Raw genomic sequence first — 26,731 nt, forward strand, 5'->3', positions numbered from 1 at the left:
TTCTGTTGGAAACTGACTTCATAAACTCCGAGGATGCCTGCCATAGATGTGGGTGAAATGTCAGGAGACAATGCTTCTGGAACATGGTCATACAGCCTGGAAAACTCACAGCAACTCAGGTTGGGTTGCTGAAAACCTGAACACAAGGGGTTAATCCATGCTCTATTAAGTTTGGAGGGGCCGTGAGGAATCCCTGGCAACCAATCCCATCCCTTTGTCTCTTTATCCACTCTATGCTGTAAATAAGGATGTTCAAATTACAAGAAGGGACTTGCAAAACCATCTCTGAATATTCCTCATCTAAGAAACCCTATGAAATTCATGGAATTGTCATAAATTAACAATTAATTTGAGGCAAGCACTCACTGATCCATATACCTTTCTTAACTACCCAAAGAGTTACTTTTTCATCTGATCCATTGCTACAGATAGGAAGCTGATCCATCTCTGTAGTGTAATAAGTCTGCTGGGTGGGCCAGTATGACTGGCAAGCTATTGTCTTCCACGAAGAGGGAAGGACCCTGCTTCTAGCCATATTTGCCCAATACAACAATAATAAAATAAGCCCTTTTCTTGGAAGTGTCATTGCCTGAGGTATCCTTGTAAATCCTCATGACACATGTACGTAGCAAGTCTGCCTGCACGGATTTGGCAAGGACAGTTCCAGTTCATCCTCAGTTGTCCCACTTTTTAGGTTTTCAAAATGTCACAGTTTCTCTCTTCTCCCATTTCCCCCTTTACCCTTAGCTTGTTTTAATTTCTGCAAAGTGAATTCAAATAGTTAAACATGTTTGTGCTCAACTCATCAGGGAGGAGTGGAAGGAGCAGAATCTTGCCCTTCTCTGTTGAATCAGGCAAAATCTTTCCTAGCTTCTGTGTATTTCCTCCATAATAAGTTTGACATTTTGACCACATTCTGATCTTGCTGGGCCATAAGCACTCTGTGACTTGTTAGAAGATATGCATGGATAAAACTATATTTATCTTCATTCCCTTGCTCAGAAAAGACCCCAGTCTCCTTTGTTGATACTGAGGGTCCACTTCTTTTTACTGAACAGTAAACTAAGAATACTCTGTTTGTGAGAGAGATAGAGCGAACTAGTGCAATACATTTTACTTTTGGCATCTTCAATCCAAGCCAATGATCACAGTACCCAAAGAATGCCAAGTTATTTTGGTCATGAGGTAGAAAATCCCATAAGGGGCCTCTCTTCTTCTTCCCAGGCAGTTAACATACAACAATAATAAAATTAAACAGTGAACAATTTGCTACCTTAAAATCTGTTGTCCAGGGTGGCTGCTTCCACCAGCAAAGTCATACAGAGAAGTCCGGTTTCTCAATGTAAAAATTCTCAGTTGGCTATATCTGACTGGAGTTTTAAAGGGTTTTAAGAAAAAATATGTACATCTTAATGGGAGATAAATCATTCTTGAGTATTGAATTCTGAGTAATTTCATTGGCTTGGTGTAGCCATCCGATTGGTACTGCTAATTGACTAAGGGATGTGTCATGTAATAGAGGACAGATGGCAGAAGGAAGAAATGGTGGGAGGAGAACCTAATTAGAGGACTCCAGCCATTCTGGCTTCTGGTGTGAAGATGTATATTGTACTATGGGTTTAGGAAATGAGAAGAGTTAACCTTAGGGCCTGAGGCAGAAATCAAAAACATCCTACCCCCTATCAACCACCTTCATTCATGCTTGTTTTGAAAGCTTCATAGTGACCATCTTTATTTTATTTTATTTATTTTGTATCAAAGCATTACATAAATGAGTATAAAACTGATAAAAATAGAAGGAGCACAAACAGCTAAATATCTTTTGACCAAAAATGGGCAACAGCGATCACATTATCTGTAGCCTCACACAATTCTTCCTCTGTACATGAGGAAGGATATTGCGGACAAGCATACAGATGTGGAGTTGTCTGTTCACAGTCACACAAGGTGGAGGATTCTTCTAGGTAGCACCATTTTGCCTGGTTGTCTTTTGATCTGCCCATTCCATACTGGACAATTGAGTAAGACAAGGCCAGGACTGATGTTCTTATTAATTTTGGGTTTGCACCCCATGTGCTCCCAGTAAGTTTCCACAGGATGTTATTGTGTGCAGCTACTTTGTGCTTGGTGTTCCTCCAGTGTTTCCTATATGTTAGTGTTCGATCTAAGGTGACACCGAGATATTTAGAATCTTTAATGAGAAATTCCAAGGAGAGAATTGTGACCTGTTTGTACAGTATAGAAACCTTCCAGTTGCAACTTTGATTACTTCTTTCTCTTTCTCTTGGATTATGAGTTATTTACGCCCAAGAAGATGAGTCAACCAAGTGATGTTATCTTGCTGTGCTGGGGGGATCACTGGATGACTTGGTACCAACTGTGCAACACTCTCAGCAGTGTGTTCCTTGTCATCATCTTCAGACTTTGTTTATCTAGTAGTTTTAAAGTGAGCCTGTAGATATTCTGGGATATGAGAGATCAGCCTTGGAAATTTTAAAAAACCAGTCTAGATGACAATCCATGATGGAATCTACTCTGTTCTTTAAAATTCCAATAGCTGAAGAAGTGATAGCTTACAAACTGGAAATCCCTTCAAGGAAGATTGGGTGGATCCTCATCCTAGTTGTCATTTCACTGTGAAGCAAACACAGACTTATCATGAGTTACTGGATGTTGACTTTTAAGGAATGTATGCTGGTATCCGTTGGGGTTCCACAGCCCCTTGTAGATACCAAAACCAATTTGTGGATACAGAATCTGTGAAGTCAAATGTAGTTTGATATTATAATTTGTTTTCCTGTGTTTTCATATTACAGTTTAATTTCAGAAATCCTATATTAGGGTTGACTAGCATAAAACTTCACATTGATTGTGCTATGCAACCCTTGAGCAACTGAACATATACTAAATACACACCAAATCTGCATGCATACATGCATACACATGTATACGCACGGTCACCTGCAAGTGCAATGGCATCCCATGCACAATTCAATTTCTGCAACTTTTAAACTGGATTTAATCTTAGTTACATGTGGAAGGGACAAAGTATTCTAAAATGGCAATAGTGATCAATGTTAGGTAGTGCATTTAGATAAGAAAACCGGAATGCACAAATATAAGATGACTGACACCTGGCCTGAAAGCAAAACATGTGAAAAGGGTCTAGGATCTTAGTAGACCATAAAATGAACATGACTACATGACAAAAAAAAAAGCAAAAAAGCAAAATGGTGACTAAAGAAACCACAAAATTCTAGGCTGCATCACAAGAACATGGCGCTCAGTTTAAGGGAAATAGCTGCACACTTCATTCAACTTTGGTAAGATTTTACCTGGAATATTGTGTAAAGTTCTGGATGCCCCAGGTCAAAAAAGAAACTGACAGGCTGGAATGTATCCTGAAATGGATAACCAAGATGATCAAGGCCTGGAAAAAAGTGCTATGAGGAATGACGGAGGGAAATACGTATGTTTAACATTGAGAAGAAAAGACTGAAAGGGGACTTGACAACCATCTTTAAATATCTGAAAAATATTATCTTATGTATATGAAGGCATACCATGTAGAAGAGTGGTTCTTAACCTGTGGGCAGTGGATCACCAGTGGGCCGCGAGGACGAAAATCTGGTCCATGAGCCTCCTTCCTCTTTATTTATTTAATTTATTTAATTTCTGCTCCTTTCACACTGCCTGCCACTCCTTCCCTATCACTGACAGTGGCATATGTTCTGTATCAGAAACTGGAGCTGATATGGTCTATCCAATGCAATTTTCTGAATAAGCATCCCAAACTGAATCTAAAGTTGACCAAAAATTGATTCGTAACCCTTTTGGTACTAATGTTAGATAGTGGTCCCTGGTCAAGTGGTCTCTGGTCAAAAAAAGGTTGGGAACCACTGATGAAAAAGAAGGAGCCAATTTATTTTCCTTAGTTCCAGGGGTCAGAAAAGTAATTGTATCTAAACACAAGGAAGAATTTTATTGTAAGAGCCAACTTGAGCACCAGATTCTGGAGAAAGCTGGATAGAAATCAAATAAATTAGTAATGCACATATGCAGTTATATGTCCCACAGTGCATCACTAAACTGCCCTCGCAAGCCACATCTGACACCAAATTCTTGCAGAGTTTAAAAGAAAAAAAAAGAAAAGTAATAAAAAAATGTTTTCAGACTCCTCTTTTCAGTCGTTTATACCTAATATCTTAATGTCTTCAATTTATTGCAACCTTTGGCACTGTGGATGATGGTTGCAAAGAGGCTTATAAAATGGAGCCAGCTAATGGAAATTAGTTTTCATAAAATAATGTACATTTGTACATTTATCTGGATTAGTCTGTCCTAACAGTTATTCTTAACTGTCATCTTTAGAAGGGTTGGCAAGGAAATCATTCTCAAAGCCGTTCCAGCATCTGTCTTGGTCTATCAGCCCAATGGCTGAATCTGGCCTGCAGCCACCCTTGACTTCTTTTTCAGTCCCTGGGACAGATTCCAAGGGGACCTTAAAGGCCCCTTTCACTGCTTGTCCTGGAGAGGTGGCTGAAGAGCCGCCACATCCCTTATTTTCTGTAAGTAATAACATTGGCAGCTGAGGAAATGATCAGTATATTTTAATCCAAAATTGACTATACTCAACAGGAGATTTTACATCAGCGTTGGATATGTTCCTGCGAAGAGCAACAGTGTCAGCAACTGGCATACTCATGCCACTGCTGTATCCCCCACAAAACTCTACCTCTGGCAACTGTTCTTAAGTCTCAAGCCATTTTATTCATCCAATATCCAGCCTACCATTGGGTGCTTGGATCCAGCTGCCATTTAAATTTCCCAGAAGTGTATCAAATTAGGACTGAGCATAGTAGGGACTTCCAGAACACACTGCCAGGTTGCCCGAGAAGGGGGAAGGGTAGCAGAGATTTTATCCAGAACCCCATCATGTTTGGAGCAGGCTTGCCCAAGAAGAAGGTCAGTGATGGGGGCATCTACAGCACTGTAGAATTATGGCAGCTTCACACCATTTTAACTGACATGGCTCAGTGCCAGCACTTTTTGGGAGGGAAGGCTAAAGAGCTTGTAAAACTACAACTCTCAGGATTTCATAGCATCAAGGCATGACAGCTAGAGTGGATGCTTTCTAGCCATTTTAGCAAATATGGTTGGGAGAGAAGTAAACAAACAAAAACTGTATACATGTATCTGTGCAAATCTCACTCCAGTCAGTAATGGTTCCTGATGTTGTATGGACATTTTAAAGATGGGCTCTCCATTCCTTTTACATTTTTGAGTGCATGATCTTACTTGGCATATTGCAAAGCAAAAATATAGTAGTATCAATTATTTATTTATTTATTTATTTGGGGTTCTTTTACCCCGCCCTTCTCACCCCGAAGGGGACTCAGGGCGGCTTACAAAAGCAAAGGCACAATTTGATGCCTGCATCATAAAACAATCAGACAAAATTACATCAATTCACAGTTGACAACAATTCGTGCATTATAACCATAAAATCAATAAAATCAATAAAACCAAATACAAACCCAATTTCTCCTCTTACATGGTCAGCGTTTGTTAACTCATAGATCTAGTTTTACGTTCCATTTCATCAATCCTTCAATCCTTCATCAATCAATGTATTGTCGAAGGCTTTCATGGCCGGAATCACTGGGTTGCTGTAAGTTTTTCGGGCTGTATGGCCAAGTTCTAGAAGCATTCTCTCCTGATGTTGTGAGCTCTGAGGATGCCTGCCATAGATGCAGGTGAAACGTCAGGAGAGAATGCTTCTAAAACATGGCCATACAGCCCAAAAAACTTACAACAACCCATAGTAGTATCGGATCATGGTTCATGCTAAAGATGCCATGAAGAATTCTTGGTATGGTTGCCAGAGGGCACGATGTTCTTGGTATGAAATTGGCACTTTTGCCATAGACATCAGCTGAAGTTGCCAAAATATGGTCGTTTTTATTACCATATGTGCTGACTGATCCTTTTTTCGGCTTCTAATTCATGATTAGGAGGAGGTGGGCAGGCAGCCACCTGGACATTTGAGAGCTTTGTTCACTTCATTTTTGATTGTCAAGCTTATGTTTCCCTTTAGCATTATATTTTCTACTTTAAAATCGGTTTCAATCACTGTATGCATTGCATACTTACCTTACTGAAATGAGCAGGGGACAGAATGAAAGAAGGGGGTCATATGCATCTGTCGTTAGTTGAATCTGAGCAGAACCTAGATAGCAAATTTGATGAATTTATTGCTGGCTAAGCATAGAAATACAAAAGCCCTATGCAATCCTTATTTTACAGTACTTTAGCTGATATATTTGTTGGCTTGTGGTGGTCTTCCTTTTGGGAGAAAATGCTTTAGTTGTTAGTAATGTACTGTAGGGAGTGTGCATTTAAAAGACTTGGGTTCAACATCTGGGCTGTGATCTACATCAACATTGCATAATCTCATCAACAACAAATTGAGTTTCCTATACACTCTTTGCGTTGAGTGGCAAAATTGTACAACTGAGCTAAGTTATCAGATGTGGAAAGGATGCATGACAAAATGCACAAGGGCATCCATGTTCAGTGATATCACATGTTGCAAATCTATTTCTAAAATCTAGAATCTAACCAAATGTGGATATGCTGCCTTAGACAAAAATCTCCATCTGCTCCTGTAGGGGAACACCAATTATTATTATTATTATTATTATTATTATTATTATTATTATTACTGTACTGGTATACCGCTGTTTCTCAGCCTAAATTGGCGACTCAACGCGGTTTTGGGATTCTGTCTCTGGTATCTCTAGTCATGTCTGGGAAATGCTCCAGTTAAGTATTTTGATAGTTAAACCTATTATAACTTTGGAGAAGTTCTTTAGAATGGATGTCCTATTTAAACCACTTATTTATTTATTTTTCTAGTCTTTGTCATCACAGTCAAAACACCTGTTTGTCTATTTTCCTTTCTATCCAAACCAGTGATTCTTAACCTGTGGGTCCCCAGGTGTTTTGGCCTACAACTCCCAGAAATCTCAGCTAGTTTACCAGCATTAGGATTTCTGGGAATTGAAAGCCAAAACATCTGGGGATCCACAGATTGAGAACTACTGATCTAAATAGTAATACTGTTTAAATAAAATGATGTGCTTCTCTCTCTCTCTGACTACACAATTATTCATCTGTGATTCCACTTTAAGTAGCCATAATTGCATTCTATGGAATCCAGAGATTTGTTATTTTGTAAGATATCTAAAATTCTCAGCAACATCATAATAAACCTCAAGGTTTCATAGGATGGAATCATGGCAGTTAAGATGAAATCATAATGCTATAAATATATAGTGTGAAAGGACTTTTAGAAGATATGGAGCAACTTTCTAATCAACATGATTCCCACAATGGAGTTCCATCAATGCATTTATGTCTGATGATACCATCTGTTGAAACCTACCTTGGTAGCCTTGCTGCATCCTTACCAATGTGTTTCGGGGTCTGGAAATTGGAGTGCTGGGAAGAAATATCTGTAACCCTCTCCTAGTCACACAGCACACTGAGTACAGGCAGCTGATGAGGTCTCTTGGGGTCCTGAAACAACTGCTTACCCTAAAAATGTGAAGATGGAGCAAATAGCCCTCTGCTGGAACTTTATGCACTCTCTCTCTCCACAATTCAACTCCATTTCAAAAATGGAAGTGATAAAATGATACCCAATGCAACTATTACATTAAATATATGCAGAGGGACAATAGCTTCACCTTTCCACCATCACTTTACCCATCATGCCTCTTAGAATGACATATAGTACTACTCTAGAAATTTATAAATACAGTACATCTCTTTCAGATTGAGTTAGGGAACATGGTACAGCATCCATTAGAATTATGAGAAAATAAATGGCCTGTTTGGAAACTGGAGTTTGGAACTATAAATGTCAGTTAAGAGTGAAGTGTTTACAGTGTGGGTACATGCCTTCAAGTTGACTATTGGCTTATGGCAAGCCCATGAATTCCATAGGTTTTCTTAGCCAAGGAATGCTCAGTTTTGTCCTCTGAAATACAGCCTATAGCACCTGGAATCTGTGGATGGTCTTGTATCCAAGTACTAACGAGGGTGACCCTGCATAGCTTCCAAGATTAGACAGATTTTGGTGCCTTTCATATCTATGACAGAGCTGTTTCAGAAGAAAGTGAAAGATGAGTTGTGTGATCGTCAGCAAGCAGACTAAAAGAAGAAACAACATGTGCAAGAGGAAATGAAGTCAAAATCTTTGCATTTGTGTATAGATAAGGAAACCACAGAGCAGACGAGACAAAGAGGGAACACACTAGTATACCCTAACTACTGATTTCTATCACCTCATATAGGCACATAGTTACCTTCACAGAAATATAATTGCAATTTTCAGCTTCCAACAGGGTGACGTTTTCTGCTTTCAGCAGGGTGTTCTTGCTTGCCTATTTATGCATTCAGAGTAAATATCTAAAAGGTACTGTAAAATGCATTGTGCCATTCTAAAACACCGCAAAAGACTGCATGCCAGTGGATTGGATAAAGTAAAAAAATGTTTTTTTACCCATTTCATGTTCTTCAAAAGTTTCAGAGATATGAACATCAGAATAATTCAGAGCAGATATACCAAAAGAGAGATGATGCCTCCTTTATTTATTTAAATGTTGGCCTGGATGAAATAAAAAGCTATAGAACAGGCATGGGCAACCTTGGGCCCTCCCGGTGTTTTGGACTCCAATTCCCACAATTCCTAACAGTCTCAAGCCCCTTCCTTCCGCTTAAGAGGCTGAGAGGGAAGAGGAAGGGGCCTGATGCTGTTAGGAATTGTGGGAATTAAAGTCCAAAACACCTGGAGGGTCCAAGCTTGCCCAGGCCTGCTATAGAAGCATGCAATTTTAACTTGGGCTTTAATGTTTGCTTGATGAAGCCTGTAAGGCAGTGTTTCTCAGCCTGGGGGTAAGGATCCCTGAGGGATCGCGAAGGGGTGTAAGAGAGGTTGTCAAAGACCATCAGAAAACACAGTATTTTCTGTTGGTCATGGGGGTTTGTCATATCCTACATCACATTTGAGCAATGTGTGTTTATACTGATTTAGTAATGTAGTGTTTGCAGTACACAATCCTCCTGTTGAGTGCCAACATCAGACAACCTATTGTTTATTTACCAATGTGCCTGTTTAATGTCCCATCATGCAATGGGGAGTATACAGTGCCTTTTTCTAAAAGCCCAGTGAATAATGTGATCTTCAAGATCATTTTCTCTGCCTTGGTTTGTTTGGTAAACAAAAGGAAGAAGGCCTTTTTAGTGGTTGCTCCCAGACTGGAAATTCCTCCCATTGAAGCTGCGTTGACTCCTTCCATCAACAAGCAAAAATGCTCTTATGCCGTCAGATTTTCAGAAACTCACTGAGATAGCCTTTTAAAGGTATTCTGTCCTGCTTTCGTGATTTGTATGCATTTTAAAAATGAATTTATAGTATAGAGGACTTTGTCTTTGAAAACCATTCAGGTTTATCTATGTTTAAAGATTTCCGTTTGCAATCTCTGCTTATCTTCTTATAAGGGGGAAATGAGTGGCAACTCTTAACTTATTTGGGCAGAGAACTAAACAACTAGGAAGACTTGTGTTATGGCATTATTTATTAGTTTTCTTATTCCTTAAATTGTACTTGCAAATATCATATTTTGGAACAAGTAGCCATCTTATAATAAGATATGTCATCATAAAGACAGGGCAAGTTACTACAGAAGTAATCCAACCTAAATTGAAATAAATCACAAGCTAAGTATAAAATGAATCTCATGCTCAGTTTTAACCATACCTTTTTATTTATTTTTGTAATCTGGAGGGAGGGTCCATTGCTTTAAAATTGGTAGACATTTGGACATATTTTACAAGACAGTACAATTTTTGAATGTCACACAATGATCACAGTTTCATACCACTACATGCATATAAAGACACTTGTTAAAAGTTTTTTTTACATAAACGATTGGAGAGGTCCATAAACTTCATCAAGTAAGGTTTAAATTAAAGTTACCAAAAATAAATATTAAAAAAGTAAGACTCTAAGTGCACTAGTATATGGCTAATGAAATCCTATTTCCTCCCAGACATGTGGGAATTGTTAATGCTCAAACGGGTAAACGGCTTTTGATGCACTGAGACTTGAGAGTATGGGCTATGAATGAAAAGAATATGTGCACAAACCAGCAGACCAGTAGCTGTTGCACGTCAACTGTCTGATGCACAAATTCAGCTTCGGGGTTTGATTCATTGCTTTCTGCAATTTGTTGTGGTATATCATTTACAATGTAAATATCCAAATGTAGATTCCCACCCCCCCCCCACTGTTTCATATTTTAATTTGCTTTAATATATTCATGGTACAGTTTCCTGTCTTGGTTTATGTTTCTTTAAACAAACCATTGCTTGATGATGTTAGTTGTATCCATGTCTGCATTCTGTACAACAGAGTGAAGACTTATAGAACATCAAAAGCTATTTCACTTGTGTCATTGCTTGCTGTTGTTGCACCAACATGGTTGGAAAACTTGAAGAGGTCTACTGAGATGTACTGTGCCATTAATTCCATAAATAGTATGGCATAGGAGATAGGGACCTCTATCTCCAGGGCTCTGGTATAGATACAAGTGTTCCCATTGATCTTTCCCTTTGAGATCTGATGAGTAACTATGCACCATCATGTGCTTGACACCTAAATAATAGGGCATTAAATGTAGCTGTTGTGAATGGTTACATAAGCTTGTGTTGCTCTTTAGTCATTCTCTTCTATGATGCATGCATGTGTGCCTGGAGCACAGATATTCACAAGATAGGAAGGTTCTGCATGCAAAGACTGTGGTTAGCTCCTGCATCTTGAATCAAAGCAGTTCTAGCCACTTCACATAGTAGAGAAACACACTGAATTATTTTCACCTTGGCATTGTAATCTTCTCCATGGGACAATGCTTCAGGAGCATCCAATATGGCACACCCAAGTACAGTGTTCCCTTGCTACTTCGCGGTTCGCTTTTAGCAAACTTGCTGTTTTGCGGGTTTTTGAAAATATTAATTAAAAATATAAAATATTTATGTCCAGTGGAGGCCAGGGACCCCGGAAGTGCAGCGGCCTGAGGTGCAGCGGGGAAGGCCTGCCTCCCTGGTCTGCTGCTACCTGCATGGCTCCAAAGGCTCTGCTGGGGTCTGCGGAGGCAAGGGAGGCAGGCAGGTGCCTTTGGGATGGGCCGAGAGGTGGGTAAGGAAGCTTGGGTAAGAAAATAATATATAAATATTAAAATTAATATTGCATCCCTACTTCGTGGATTTTCACTTATCGCGGGTGATCCTGGAACAGATCCCCCGCTCTACACTAGGGGTAGGGAATGTATGGCCTTTCTGATGTTGTAGAACTGCAACTTCTGTAATTACCACAACCAATCCCCTTAGCCAATTTAGCCTGTATTAAAACTTGATGCACTCCCACAAAATCGGAAGGACCATGTATTCTCATCTGTAGTCTAGACTGAGTACCTTAAATCTTCAGTTGCAAATGTAGTATCTCTGGTTAATCTTGGAACTTTGATTTTTTAGAGGGGGGAGGACATTCCTCACCAGCACTTAAATTTAATTTTGGGAAAACATTCCCTTAGAAGTAAAGGGGTGTTTCTCCTTAAAGTAGTGGGGTAGCTTGACACAGACCAGCATTACTAGTATTTTGCTTAGGTTACCTGTTGAAGGATGTATTTACAAGCAAGCCGGATCCTTTCTGAAAACTAGCACGTTTTCGTGGTCTGAGCATTGAATGATGACATTGGAGAGAAGTGTTGGAATCTCTGTTTAGCTGTGGAAACCCACATTGTGACCTTGAGTAAGCTACACTTTCTAAACCTCAGAGGAAGGTAATGGGAAACACTTTCTGAACAAATCTTGCCAAGAAAACGAAATGATGAGGCCACCTTAGATTGCCATAAGTCAGATACCACTTGAGAGCATACAACAATATGTTTCTATCATATTAGTGATTGAATCTGGGTTGGGGGTACTTGTTCCAAAAGCTATGGATCTAGAGTTAGTAATTAACATTGTAGCCACAAATAATATCAGGGGTTCACAGTAACACAGAGAGTGTCTCAGAAGACAAACCAAAGGAACATAAGTTACAGCACACAAAAACAAATAGGAGCAGCTCTGTAACAAGTTCCTTGGCAAGAATAATTTAAGAAAGACTCCTCAGCAGTTGAGGACATCACATTGCAATCATGGTAAGGAAAATAAGCAGGCAAAGAGCTGACCCAAGCTGAAATACTGTTCAGTGATCCATTATGTGAGGCAGAATTGGAAATGTGAATGATGCTCAGTTTTTGATTGGGAAGGCCTAAAGAGGCCATGAGAAGATTTTCTTACAAGTGCATAACTATCCAGAGCTTGGAAAAGCAATAGGGCCATATTGGGTAGAGAGTATTCTCGAAGCTATCAATCAAAAATGTAATTTGCTCAAGTGTTTAGCAAATCCAGAGTGTATAGTTAAACACTGACTAGCGTCTGAGTGCATTTTAAATGATGCAAAGCAGCACGGAACGCTGATGTGTGGTGTCTAGTACAGACATGAATAGCATCCTTTGACAATGACCCCATTAAGTGATGAAACTTTCTCTATGGACTGAATCTAAGGTTGTCTCGTGTGGAAGGTCTGTTTCTTGAAGTTCCCACATACTATTGCTAAAATTGGCTCTTTTTAATCATCAAGGCAATTCCATTAAAAAATGGCCAAATTTCTGTATCAACTAGTTGGGTATACTTAACTGTTCCATAGGCATGCTAGATACTTAGTCACAATTTTGACACTACAGTCAGCTGTTTGTTTCCAGAGAGGCACTCCTCCATGGCCAGAAAAACTTGATTTAGCCATTTCTTAATTAAGTATATTTAAGTATCTGACACAGGATTCTAGCCAATATTTTCAATTATCTTTTTACTGAACTAGAGATGGGAGGGGAGTAAACAACAAATATCCATGACAGACAGATGAGACGTGCCAGTAGATTCAACTGATTAATTATTTAATAAATAACCCCATTAATTTTTGTGGTTTACTTTAGGGATTTGGAATTCTCCCATAGTATTAACCAGCACTTGTTTTTGCCTGCCCACATTTGTGACCATTGGCTTCTTCTGTTTCCCCTGGTCACATCTTAAGGCTGCCTTGTGCATCATACCCGGTAACATTTTATAGATAAAAAACAGGACATATGTGGCCAAGCAAAATCAGAGTGTGGTCATGTTGGTAAATGTTGCTAATGAGGAAGAGCACACAAGATAGGAGAGGCTGCCACAGTTTGCTTTTGGCCAAGTCTACAGGGAAGGGCATGGTTCTGCCCCTTTCTCGGCTCTCTATCTACTAAGTTGTGTACAAACTACTTTTGCAATTTCAGCTTGGTTTGCACCAACTGAAGAAGGGGAAATGTGAGAGGAGGAGAAAAAAACTGGGACATTTTATAAATGGCTGAAAAAGTTTATTAGATTAGAAAATTAAGTCATGGGCCTAACATGATTAAAGTTAGTTACTCTTCCTTCTTCATTTCTATGGACATCTCTATAATAAACAAGTACCCAAACCAACTTTTAAAACAAGAATGGGTAGCCAATATACTTGTTGTTGAAAGGAGAACTGGTCCTAGAGTGGTCATCAAGAACAGTGGAGCTTTCATTAAGTGAAGTTTTTAAGCTGGGCTGAGGTTCATAAAAATATTCCCACAACCATGAACTTTTTCAAATTAGAAAAACCAAAGATGTTGAGGTAGTAACTAGTTGGACTATTAATTCAGTTTAAAGATGTGTCACTTTCAGAAGTTGGAAATTTTTTAAAGTCTGAAACATTTTATCATGTGGCCATATAGTTTATGCCCTGGTCATAATGAAGAAAAATGAGGCTGTTATCTCAGGCTATAAATGTAGAACAGCATTGGTTGGAAACTTGCACCTCCATTGCCATTTCCTTCCATTGAAGGGACAGAGCTTGGTCTTGTATCCTTTAAGCCAGTCTTACTCAAAATGCTGATGCCAGCCCATGAATCATCAGCTCCCAGTTTGTGGCTGGTTTCCAAAAAAACAGTGCCAATAAAATGATAATATGGAATAAACATGGTACTAATAGCTGGCACCTTAGGAGGAAACCTGGTGTGCGACATCAGATAAATCGAAAAGCGCTGCCCTAAGCTAGCCTATTGCTCTCAGGCAGGGAAAGATGCTGTCCCATCACCAGGATTAAAATAAATTTAATCCCTTCAAATAAGGATTAAGGGCCCTGTGCATTTTATTCCTTCCCTTCCCAAATTTCCAGCATTGAAGAGACATTGAAAGTCCAGAGCCATTAAATTTGTTGTGTTCACATGAAAGTGGACTAATTTGTTACACAAAGAAAGCACAGTGTGGCCTGAAATTTGTTAACATCAACCCAATTAAGCAAAGAGTACCACAAATTTCTATGGGTTAAAAAATACATGGTGTGGAGCAGATGATAAAAAATGAAATGAAGAGATGAACATTTTGGTTCATCCTTAGAGTGCAAAACTATAAATGTGTCCAGAGTTTGGAAGCATTCATGTTAAAAATTACAATGCCCCATGCTGGGAGGTGATTCTGGATGTTTTAGCTCTGAATCTGGCACAGATACGTAGATTGCTGTGATATTGTCACATCTCCTACACCTTTGCCTAAGTTGTCACCTTTGCTCGCTAAATAATGGGCTTCTGAAAGGGATGCCAACAGCTCTTCCCTCTAACCAATTTCAGCTTCAACTTCTATTCTCAGTCTCAAAAGGCTGGGCCTCGAAAATATCTGGATGCTTGGCATTCCTTTTTTTTTTTTTTTGCATATGAAACATGGGTGAATGATACCTTTTTGACAGGCTTTTAACATTCCCAAAGGATCAAGCCTCTTATGTTATCTGTGCATCCCAATTGGTTTCAATCGTATTACAATTGATATACATCTGGAAGAACCTCACAGAGGTCAAAGGATGAAGTTAATGGATTACATGTCTATGTTCTACTTAATTTCAGAGTCTGAGCCATTCTGATTCCTCCTGAATTTTCAGGAGGATGAAAACACATTAACCTTCATTTGCAATTATAAAACATCCGACAGATAAGGAGAATAGAAAAAACATAACAACGCTAGACTTTGCGACTGTTTGCAAACACAATTCAATTTGGGATATTGCAACATTTCATCAGATCACACTCATACATGCATGTATATGTACACACAGGTGTGCACACATGCACAAACACACACACACACATTCTCTCACACACACTGAAGTCAGAAGTTGAGCTATGGAAGTGGTTGACAGTAAAGACTGATATATTATTCCGTAATACAAAAGAAGAATTTTGACTTAGTTGCCCTATTATAAATTTGCTAAAAATACAGATATATATATATTTTACATAATTTTGTTTCTTTTCATCTGAACAGAAAAATAGACTACTCTGGAAATGCATGAAAGTCACGTGACTTTCTCCTACATTGATACTTACAGAGCCAACACAATGGCAAACCGGAGGTACAGCAAACGCCTGTACTTTCAACCAGAACTTTATTAAAGCCATATTCTCCCTGACAGGTTGTTTATAAAGCAACCTACATGACTACTTTTGCTTTGTTTTGGTTACCATCTACAAGCATGCTAACTGATAACACAGGAAGAATTGACTAAGGAAAAGAGGGACATTGAAAGTGTTGGGAGTGGATTGCTACAAGCAGGTTTTTATGGGATGGATGGGATATATCCAGGGATCATAAGGTGGGGAGTTTGAGGGACATGTCCATTTTGGACATTGCATGGAGGTTTCCTCCCTACATTCAAGCAGCATGGGTTGTATGGGGCCTCCTCATGTAGGAGCACCGTGAGAGTAATTCTTGCAGGGAGATATGCAATCTCAATTAGCCAGCTTCCTCACTGAAGGGCTCTTGGGGAAAGGTCACCGAGAACTGGATTGCTAACTAACAGAAGCTGCTGGGTTGTATTGGTATGAGGCAGAGGAAGGAGTATTCAATAGTGACAGCTTTTCCCCATCACTGCAGGTCTACAATGAAAAAGCTGCCCTTATTCAGTTTCTTTCTGAAATACTGATGGCTGGATTCCACTCACTTTCCCATCCAAATACATTAGCAGCACTGGAAGTCAGCCATGCAAAGAAATGCAGCATTGGAAATAAGTGCACCTTCAGTGTGAAGGAAAGCTGATATACAATGAGCCCAACCTATGATAACCAATACTACTAACAGGCTGGGTGAGTCCATCCTCGGCCACATACGGTGTAGCAGCGACATCACTGACTGTTATTGTTGCTTTCCTTGGTGACTGCATTAATGGCATGGCGTGGGAGTTTCAGAAGATTGTTCGCATCTACCAAATGTCATGTGGAGTGTAGCAGTCGAGAGAATGTGGCTTTAGTGACTTCCACATGCGTCTGAACTACCCCTGTTATATGAATCATATGTTTGTACCATTCATCATTGTCAAGACATAAATATATAACAGGTACAAATAGTATCAACACATTACATTTTTTTTACAGAAGAGAATACTGTTTTGCTCAGGAATATTGTACCTTATCTGCAAAAGGAAGGAAAGGCTACAGTTTAGGTTAGCCACAGTTGCTAAGGAAACATGTCACATGGAATTAAACGCAAAGTGAGATCCATAGGAAAAATTAAAGAAAAAATCCTTCAGCTTTTTGCCTCATAGTCTGTTCAGAGAGGAGATACATATTCTGTGGGTCACCATCTTCTTCTTTTGCAATAATTAATTCTTGAGCCTTTCGTAAAAAGTATATATTCACAGGACACCATATAATACTCTTCATTTTCTTGAAGTGTGCTTCGGTGACTTTTTTTTTTTAAGAAAAGGCACTGAGAAATCTACCACAATCACAAATACAGTTACTTTTCCTTAATGAAAAAAAAGAAGAAAAAGAAAGAAAAAAGCTTGAAGCTGAGAGAAACAATGCCTCTCAGCTAAGTGCAAAAGTCTGTATTCTTTCTTTCAACCCATTCATTAACACTGTGACATTGATTGTGCCAAATGCAAGCCAAACCCGAGACATACCACAAGCGGTACGAGATCCTATCACTATACAAATTGCAGCCTGTTTGCTAGCTTGCTTGATGGTATGGTGCAGAACCAATGGTAACAATGATTAAAATGATAACAGATTATTCCGTACAGAATACAGATTATTCTGTATTACTAAAAAATCAATAATACAGTTGGGGAAACATTAAGTGCTTCTAACCTGGTAATATCCTTCTCATGGTTAATAGTCCATCTCTAAGGTGAAGTCATTCATTTTCTCTTGCTTTTGTTTGCAGGATTTCCCTCTTTCTTTCACTCATCTTTGCAGTTTAAAGAGATGAGAAAGGACACCACCTGGCATATCTCTTGCTGGACTGTATCATTTCCAGAGCTCCTTCCATGAGAATGTATTATTTATAACTTTTCACATCCCAGAGTTCCCAGAAATGCTAACCACTAGTGTCTAGCTACCAATCCCTTTTATTTTCAGTAGTGCAACCATTGTTTTGTCAGTTGAGGGCATGGTGAGAAATTAAAACTTCAGCCCAATCTGGGTAGCCATCTTAATGTCCCACAATACTCCAAAGCAATATGATTTCAGGGGCAATGTAGAAAATAAAAATGGAGGTTAGGTACAATCACCAACTACTGTGGTTACCCAGTAATGCTACTAGGTAAGCCTAGTTGGGTGAATTGATAGAAGTAGAGGACCACCTGAAGTCCTATTACTGGGGATCTGTTGAAAACAATTTAATATGCACATAGCTCTGTCTCTATCCACTACTTTACCCACAAAGCAACCTGTTAGGAAGGTTGGGATGGAAGATCAAATGAGGGAATTTGGGCCTGAGATCTCCCCAGAGATTGATTAAACCCTTCATTCCCTTGTGAATAGTCTGAAACAAGAAATAAATCATGTCAGGAACCTGGCTTGTTTGAGCTCTGAGTTTGTTTGTGTACTTCAGTTTACCTTCACTGCACAAGCTCAGTCAACTTAAGTAACTCCAGCAATGTGGATAGTTTTGCACCTAACAAGCAAGCAAATTATAGAGAGGCATCATTTTCAAAATTTTGTGATGAGTGCAGCCAGCCTCATATAATTCTTCATTTTTTACTTTCATTGAATTTTTTTAGCTCAGCATAGATTTCTCAGCGATGATACAGCTAATGCTTAATTTGTACATACAATTTAACTCTCAGGCACCACATCATTTAAATTCATCCTGGGAGACACAAACCACTGGGAAGTTCATCAGTGTCACTTGCACTGAAATGAATGGAAGTTACAAGTGTGTTACCATGATTTTTTGCAGTTCTCATTCATATCAGCGGTCTTCCCTGGGACAAACCAGACTTCATTTTTCATTAGTTACCAAAAGTGAGCAAGAATGACATGTTCACAAACAGGATGAAAGAAATATATTGGAGCATACTGTATGCTCAGCATTAATTTTCCCCTTTCTATAAGAAATCTGTAGGACTTTGGTGATTCACATTCAAAAGGTAGATCTTTCATGACACTTTTCAACCCAGTTGTCAAAAGCAACCTCAAATAAGGCTACCTGAAAAGGTTTGATTAGGTGTGTTTGAGACTTGTGTCACATTAGTCTGCACAAAGGGGGGAAATGATAGGGTGGGGGACTTTGGTTACAAGGAGAGTTGCACCAGTTGATTTTCCAAGTTTTTTAAAAAATGTCACAATGCATTTGACTGTCATTTGTGAACCAAATTTGAGGTGCTAAATAATTTCTCTGTATGGCTATATGGCTATATTAAGAACATTTTCTTTCCTGATATGAAAACACAGTTCTTCTGAAAAGAATTACACAAAAGACTCAGCTTTAACATATGCAATGTCACTATTATTGACTCTTTTGTATTTTATCAAAAAAGTAGTTTTTCCCTGAATTCTTTTTAAAAAAAACACATTTGTGATGACGATGGACATAACAGACTTGGAACACAAACAATTTAGGGGCTTGGCATGCAGATGACCAAATTTCACTTGCTTTTCCTTCTACCTGGAGCTCATTCACCGACATAGTACTTTTCTGGACTACATTTGGCTCTTTGTCAATCCTAAGGCTGAGATAATTTAAATCACCTAAAATACGTATCAATTTTGCTAATGCAAATGGTTTACAGTCCTCATACAGGAATGTATGAGGACTGTATCAATCCTGGGCACATTTGTCCTCAATTAAGTCCTCTGAGTTCAATGGAATTTCATAGTAAGTATGTTTAAGAGGGAAATTCAATTCTTAAACCGAACTAAGATAGCCCTGTTGATCAACAGGTCCCATTCATTCAATGGATCTACTCACTGTTTCAGACTGGGACTTCTGGATTTTAGACCAAAATCTGTGCAATACAGGAATATAGGAAGTCTGCCAAATATGAGTCAGATCATTGGTCTATTTGCACCAGTATTCTTGACACTACCCGATAGCAGTTCTCCAAGATTTCATGGTTTTCCCTTACTAGGGAGGTTCCAGGAATGGAAGTCATATAAGCTATTTGCCTGTGAAGCATGTGAAGTATTTATTTTACTGCTGAACTTAACGTTCATTTCCTAATAATTATTCTATGGTTACAAGTTAACTCAGCTCTTCTAAGCACACTTCTGTTAATTACTGTGAAACTCTCCTTGGACATAATTTTAAAATAATGAATGCATTTCAAAAATTGGGCTTTCTGAAATTTAATATTCTGTCAATACCTCTTTAAACAGAAGGGGTTTTTTTTAATTGTGTAACACCTAGCATGGAATGAGACTGAACTATCCATACTAGACTAAACTGATGACAATTTGATCTTATTCACATCTGGAAATGTTCATACTGCTGTGAATGCATATGGTAATGATGGTGCCAGGTTCTGAAGAAACATCCCAATAGTACCAAATCAAATGAACAAATGTGCAAAATCTCTGTATCTCCATTTAACTTTGTGGAAAGGACTAGCTTAATAAAGTGATCATTACAGCCCATAACAATTTCTATGACCAATGTTGCTTATTGCTCTTTGTCTATTCATGCTGCATGCATTAGCGATGGAAGTACAATACAGTACAGCTTGAACCGACAAGAATGACAATTGGAAACAACCAAATGGCTATTTCGGCACCAGAAAGGTAAGCAGTGGATAAAATTGTGATCTCCAGAAGATGATAAGTTACTTTTAGCGATGTAGTAGATTTTGTAGTCCCATTTCAGAATTATATACTAAGGCATGTTGTACACTTCATTTAATGACCTTCATATTTAAAAGAGCTGATCTCATGTATTAGACAAGAAGTCAGTCATCCCTGTTGTCAATTTCTTATTCTAACCAAACTGTTAGTTGCCCCAACTAGAATAGGTTCACTGAATGGGTAGGTATCCATTTACATTGTTTTGATTGGATCAACCTTAGTTGAGGCACAAAATAGGATTTCGGGCCTAAAATAGCTACTGAAAATCTTGTAAACACCAACTAACCAAGATCCTACATTGCCCAGCATAGTATAAGAGTTCCACAGATGGACCTTTACTATGGGCCCCAACTCCTCAGCCCCCTGAACGGCCATTTCATGGCTAGTGGAGACTGTAGGAGATGGGAGAAGAATCTTGCTGTGGAACATAGTTAGAGAGACTGATAACATCTTCCACAAAGTTATCTGTGAATGAGGTCAGTAGCTTATGTCTTTGATAAAGTAATCACTGGATACTTTGCTCATTCCTGGAGTCTCCATTAGCCATGGAATGGCCATTCCGGGTGGGGGGTGGGGGTGGCATTTTGCAATAACCACTGTGAGTTGGGAATTGGTTATTGCACACTGTGGAAATGAGTCCCAACCTCTGTAATGACAAAAAAGACCTAGGTAGATGTAAGTTGATCTTAGTTTGCATGTACACCAACAGGATACATGCTGCTAGTGATACATGCATTTTAAACTATTTATTGGTTGCCTTTATAGGCTTCACCCAAAAGGTATGGATCAAAACCTCTACAGCAGGTCAGAACAAGAAAACAATGACGACTTTATCTTTAGCTAGGTTATTTTGAGCTTCAATTCATGTCTATTTCATATGATCTCCTCCATTCTCCTTTTTGGATGGCAGTGACTTTAGGCATCTGCTTATACAGTCTACCTCTCACAATAGACAGGGAGTTCACATAAGAATGCAGTGTATTCTAAACAGAAGTCAAATTGTCAATGACAGATATATATATATATATATATATATATATATATATATATATGAGAACAGTAACAATGGGCACATTATCAAGTGTTAGCATCACAGTTATCACGCAGTTTGCTACCAGGCAGGTAACAAATCACAGATGTAATGAGGCACAAATCAAGACAGTGCTTGTTTTAAAGTGCTAAATTTTGTTAAATATACATTCTGTCTGCTTCTCTGCTCTACCTTTGTCCAAAGCAATTATAACATCAACATAAAGTGCTTTTAATAACAATACAATTTAATGAAACTAGATTTGATAAAACAGTGTAAGTTGTAAGTCTAAGCTGGTATTGCTGTTTATGGTTTTGTTTAAAGTGGTCAGGATAAAGAGAAATGGTTGAAGCTTTCTACGGTCTTGGCCTTAATTCTCTTCCCATTTATGTCTCTTTGACAGTTGAGATATTCCAAAACAGTTTTGTTCTGATGTATACCAGTTCAAATGAGAGGAGGATTAAGCCTCAGGTTCATTGCTTAGGAACATTTTTTTCTTTCCTTCTTTTTTTCTTTTGCATATTTTTATATTTAAAACTTGCATATCTTTTTATTTAACACTATTTGAGTGCAATATGTGCTAGAAAGATTTCTCTAGCTTGGTGAACAGGTTGACTGTAAACTCTGAAAGAGTGTGCAAATAATTCAGGGCACAGATGCTGCATGCCTTGTTGTACTGTTTATTTTAGTCTCTTTACCAGTAGAGCTGTTCACAAAGCCAGCATGACTTTCCAATTATTGCACTTTCCATTGGTTGTTTTTTGGGTAGTAAGAATACCCTCTTCCAACACACATTGTGCATCCATTCCCCAAAATACCTCACAGGTAAGAAAAACAGAATGCCTTGTTCATGCACCACACTGTCTTTAAGTTTGGAAACTGTCTTCCTAATTCCAACTTAAAACCTGCTTTTCTGATCTCCGATTTCGTGTTCCTTCTAGCAGAACAGAACACAAACATTTTGGACTGAATTTTGAATGGGGTGTTTTAGATTTCGGATACAAATGGTGCAACTCACCCTGCTGACATTTGTAAAACAAAACTTGAGCTCTCAATGAATCTCGAAATATTAAGCACACAGAGAGAATTTAAAAAGTTTATTTCTCAATTCACTGATTTTGCAATGTAGCCGTAAGCTTACCCAAGCCCACCCTATTACCTTCAGACCTCGTATCCATCAAAGAAAAAGGCATAGATGGGGGTGTTGGGAACAGTTGCCCCTAAGCAAAAAGCGTTGCATTTCTGATTGTTGTATTCAATCTACCTATTTGTTCCAGTATTTGACTGTGACTGCCTTGGCCTTTAAGACGGTAATGCAAATCAGTTACTGGCAATGCCATAAAAGAGGTCTGTCAAAAAGGGAGAGTGAATGGAATATTTGGTCACACGATTTCAATAAAGGAAACTGAAAGGAGATCAAATTATGATCAAGATGCACGATTTTTGTTATACTTGATGACTGTAACTGTTCAGGGCAACCATCTGTGATGAATCCAGAGGAATTCTGTTCCCTAAACCCACTTTGAGGGAATCCTCTTGTCTATTACAAAAGAGGTGGCTTGTTTCAAGTCAAAAGTTCATGCCATGCAGAAGCTCTTCTTTGTGTGTTGAGTGTAAAGGCATTCCTTTTCAACTTTCAAGAAAAAAAGTTCCAGGGCACGCATCAAATTTTTTGATCACGTGTGTTACCATGTCCTCCTCCACCTGGTAATATGTGAACCTCAGGTGAAATGTGATTCTCTAATTTGACAGTTTCATGGCTACCATGGGTTCTTCCAGTGATATTTTCCATGGAATAAAGGCAGTTTTGCCCTACACGCTTTGGGGAGGGGGGCAAAGCAGCAGTCTCTAAGTGGTTCTTCTCTGTTCTATAAACATTATCTCTTGGCCTGAAATAGCCACTATGTGAAATGCTGTATTTGGGGCTTGTATTTCCTGGCCTGGTTTTTGGAGGGCTTGAGTCATATAGCAATTGACCTTCGTCATCGGTGTCAGCATCAATATATTTGTGTATTCCAGCATCATGGAAATTAAAAACTACAGCTGCCTGCTTCTCAGGTGACTTTGTGGGAGTTCTAGCACTTGCAGTCGTGTAGACAGATGTTTCTGGGCTCATCAAAGATCTATCAGAGTGCCCTGAACTGTCTGTCGCAGCACCTGTAGATGTCCTGTTCTTGAGCGGATCTGGATATATTCTCAGGACACTTGAAGCTGCTGATCTTAGGGCATCCTCTTCCATAAAGTTAACTTTCAAAGACCGTAGTTTCAGTGGATTGGTAACTTTTATGGAACTTCTGGGGCTTTCTATGAAAAAGGTAGAACAGTGGCCACTTTCTAGATTGGGTTTTATCTCCATGAATTTTGCCCCACTTCCTTCTGGCCTATATGAGTCCTGAAGTGGATTTTTCCCACTTTTAGTTGGCAGTGTTGTTAATGGGCTATGGGAATATCTCCCAGAGTCAGGAAAGTCTGTAGCGCAGCTTATGTAGCTATCAATGCTTGACATGCTTCTCATGTCAATTATCCCATCTGCACGTGTGGTCAGCAAAGGGACCATAGGGCCAGGCATGGCTTCCATCTCTAATTCTTCTTTTTGTTTGTTGGGTTGACTTGACTCCTTCATGTTGAGGTTGGGCTGTGATTGAGCTTTTGCCATTTTGTTGTACATGTCTTCTAATTGTTGAACATTCAGATGCTGAGGGCTGGAAGAAGACCTTGCCTTTTCTGGTGATCCTGGTTCTTTTGTCTCTAAGGATTTGTTAGAGCTAGTTTCAGAGAGTGATCTCTTGGCCCATTTCCACTTGCTTGGGGATAAATTATTATCTTGAACTTTATCCTTTTTCCCTGCATTTTCTCCCTTTTTCTCAACAACTATGTCCATCAGTTCTATACTACGGGCAAAAGCATCTTTCATATTCATGGATACGATGCTCCCATTTCTTTTTGCTCTTTCAAGAGCTTCTCTCCGCTTGATGGCTTTTTCCTGCCTCTTCTGTTCCTTGTAGAACTCAGAAAAGTTATTTACAATGATTGGAATAGGGAGTGCAATAACCAAGACCCCTGCAATACAGCACAACCCACCAACAATCTTACCTAAGAGTGTTTTAGGGTAGATGTCTCCATAGCCAACTGTTGTCATAGTTATTGTTGCCCACCAGAAGGATGCTGGGATGCTCTTGAATTTTGTATCCTCCTCATCTTTTTCTGCAAAAAAGACTAAGCTTGAAAAGATCATAATGCCCATGGCCAAAAACAAAATTAGTAATCCAAGCTCATTGTAGCTTCTCCTCAATGTAAATCCCAGGGATTGCAAACCAGTGGAGTGTCTGGCTAGCTTTAGAATTCGAAGTATCCTCATGATACGAAATATCTGAACCACCCTGCGTACATTCTGGAACTGAAGTACACTTTTGTTTGACTCTGTGAGGAAGATGGTGACATAGTAGGGCAAGATGGCCAATAAGTCAATAGCATTCAATGGACCTTTGAAAAACTTCCACTTCTTCGGAGAGGAAAGAAACCGCAAGAGGTATTCCATTGTAAACCATGCAATGCACACTGCTTCCACGTGGGCTAGTTGGGGATTATCTGTGGGGTGGTCAAATTCATCTGTGCCTTGGAGTTCAGGAAGTGTGTTCAGTGACAAGGCAATAGTAGAGAGGACGATGAACATGATGGAAATAATAGCCAAAATCTGCAAAGAAAACAAAACATGGTTAGTGTCACTGACAAGACTGAGCATCAATGAATTGATGACATTTTTTGTCAACAAGCTTTCATTTCCAATTAAACCACCTTTCTCTCATATATACATATGGAATTACTTGAGAGGAAGTTTTACTGCTGCAGTAATTTGTTCTAAGCAATACCACTGAAAGTTACTACAGCTGTAGATGCAAATAAATATTTTGTATGTACTTGCCTGAACCTATAGTATCAAAAACCTGAGAATTTTTGAAAACAGTCAAGCTGAAAGAGGTGGGAAAATGTGAAGGTACAGATGTTGGCAGATTACAACTCTCATCACCAACATGGTGAAGGATCATGGGAGTTTCAGTCTAACAGCATCCAGAATATCACACATTCCCTATCCCTGATTTAACAAAAAATGTAGTTATATACTGCATTCATGCTTTTCATCTGTGCTATAAAGAGTATGTCTTCTACAATCCTTCTAAGGTTACTTCCCACCATGTTAACCAATTTGCACAACTGAACATCTACTAATATATCCTTCTGCTTTTCTAACCTGCTTTATGCATCTCATGCTGCATGCTGTGGTTTTTCACAGCTGCCATAATATATCAGTTAAGTCCTATGCACTTGTGAAATGACTACTACCTTTTCTACCAAATGTAAATACGATAGTGATCACGATGCATAACATTCCAGTCACAGCTACTTACTTGAACAAGAATCTAATTAGGATAAGATGCTTATACACTACATATGGCCAATTCCATGCTCAGTCATACCCAAATGTACTGGGATTATGATGCTAAACATTCTGTATTTGCCATGAGTTCACATGAGGCATACACATTACATTGCATTAAATGTTATTATACATTAAAGAATAGCAACCTATACTCTGGTAACATACTACGCAAAGAGATTTTACAGGAAAGATGTTCTATAACATGGGGAAATGACCAAGAAGAACGTTTTTCTTGTTCTACCACACACTGCTTCCCATTAGATCCCCGTTTGATCTTAATGTATTGGCATGCTGATATGAGAGAAATCCTAAATATACAGAAAACATTTAAGATTTTAAAGACAATTGCCATTAGAGCTAAAGATCAAGATCTATTAATTTCAGTGTCTTCTGACCCCTGTTTGTTAGCTTATCTTCCTGCCAAAAAGTATGCCTAAATTCTATGTCTGGCACCGTTTAGATCAGGTCCATTGAACTATTGGTTTTTATTGTGTTTGATTCAGTTTGTCATCTCTAATTGGGGTTGATCAATAAGATCACTGTAGCACTGGCATAGTTTTATTCTCTTCTATGGGTGCATCCACATTGTAGAATTAATGCAGTCTGACATTTTAATTGCCACAGCTCAATGCTGTGGAATCTTGAGAGTTGTAGTTTAGGGAGACATCGGCACTCTTTAGCAGATTACAACTCCCATGATTCCATAACACAAAACCATGGCAGTTAAAGTGGTGTCAAACTGCATTAATGCTCATGGAAATGCAACCAGTGTTTGTGCTTTCACATTACTCTCCCAGTCTCTTCCTATTGTGTTTTCCATCAACAGAGGGCTGCCACAATTTACCTGTTCCAGTGCAACACAAATCTTAAACGGTAATTCAGCATCAGATACTTCTCTGGGCCACTGCCAAGAAGTATTGGCTCTAAACAATATTGCTCTCTTGGAAGATACACAGGCAGGATTCCAGGAACTCGGAGTAA

The 26,731-nt window shown here is 38.9% G+C and overlaps 1 protein-coding gene across 1 annotated transcript in view; it reads right to left on the minus strand.

Moving 5' to 3' along the window:
• Positions 1-9,810: 9,810 nt before the first annotated feature.
• Positions 9,811-26,731, minus strand: part of KCNB1 (potassium voltage-gated channel subfamily B member 1) — a 237,482-nt gene continuing 220,561 nt past the window's right edge. Inside the window, exon 3 of the mRNA XM_060772136.2 lies at positions 9,811-25,006. Within this exon, the coding sequence (XP_060628119.2) occupies positions 22,976-25,006 (2,031 nt within the window). The 3' untranslated portion in view covers positions 9,811-22,975. The remainder of the gene's footprint in view (positions 25,007-26,731) is intronic.

The sequence above is a fragment of the Anolis sagrei genome, chromosome 4 (genome assembly GCF_037176765.1).
Source record: "Anolis sagrei isolate rAnoSag1 chromosome 4, rAnoSag1.mat, whole genome shotgun sequence".
NCBI classification, from domain to species: domain Eukaryota; kingdom Metazoa; phylum Chordata; class Lepidosauria; order Squamata; family Dactyloidae; genus Anolis; species Anolis sagrei.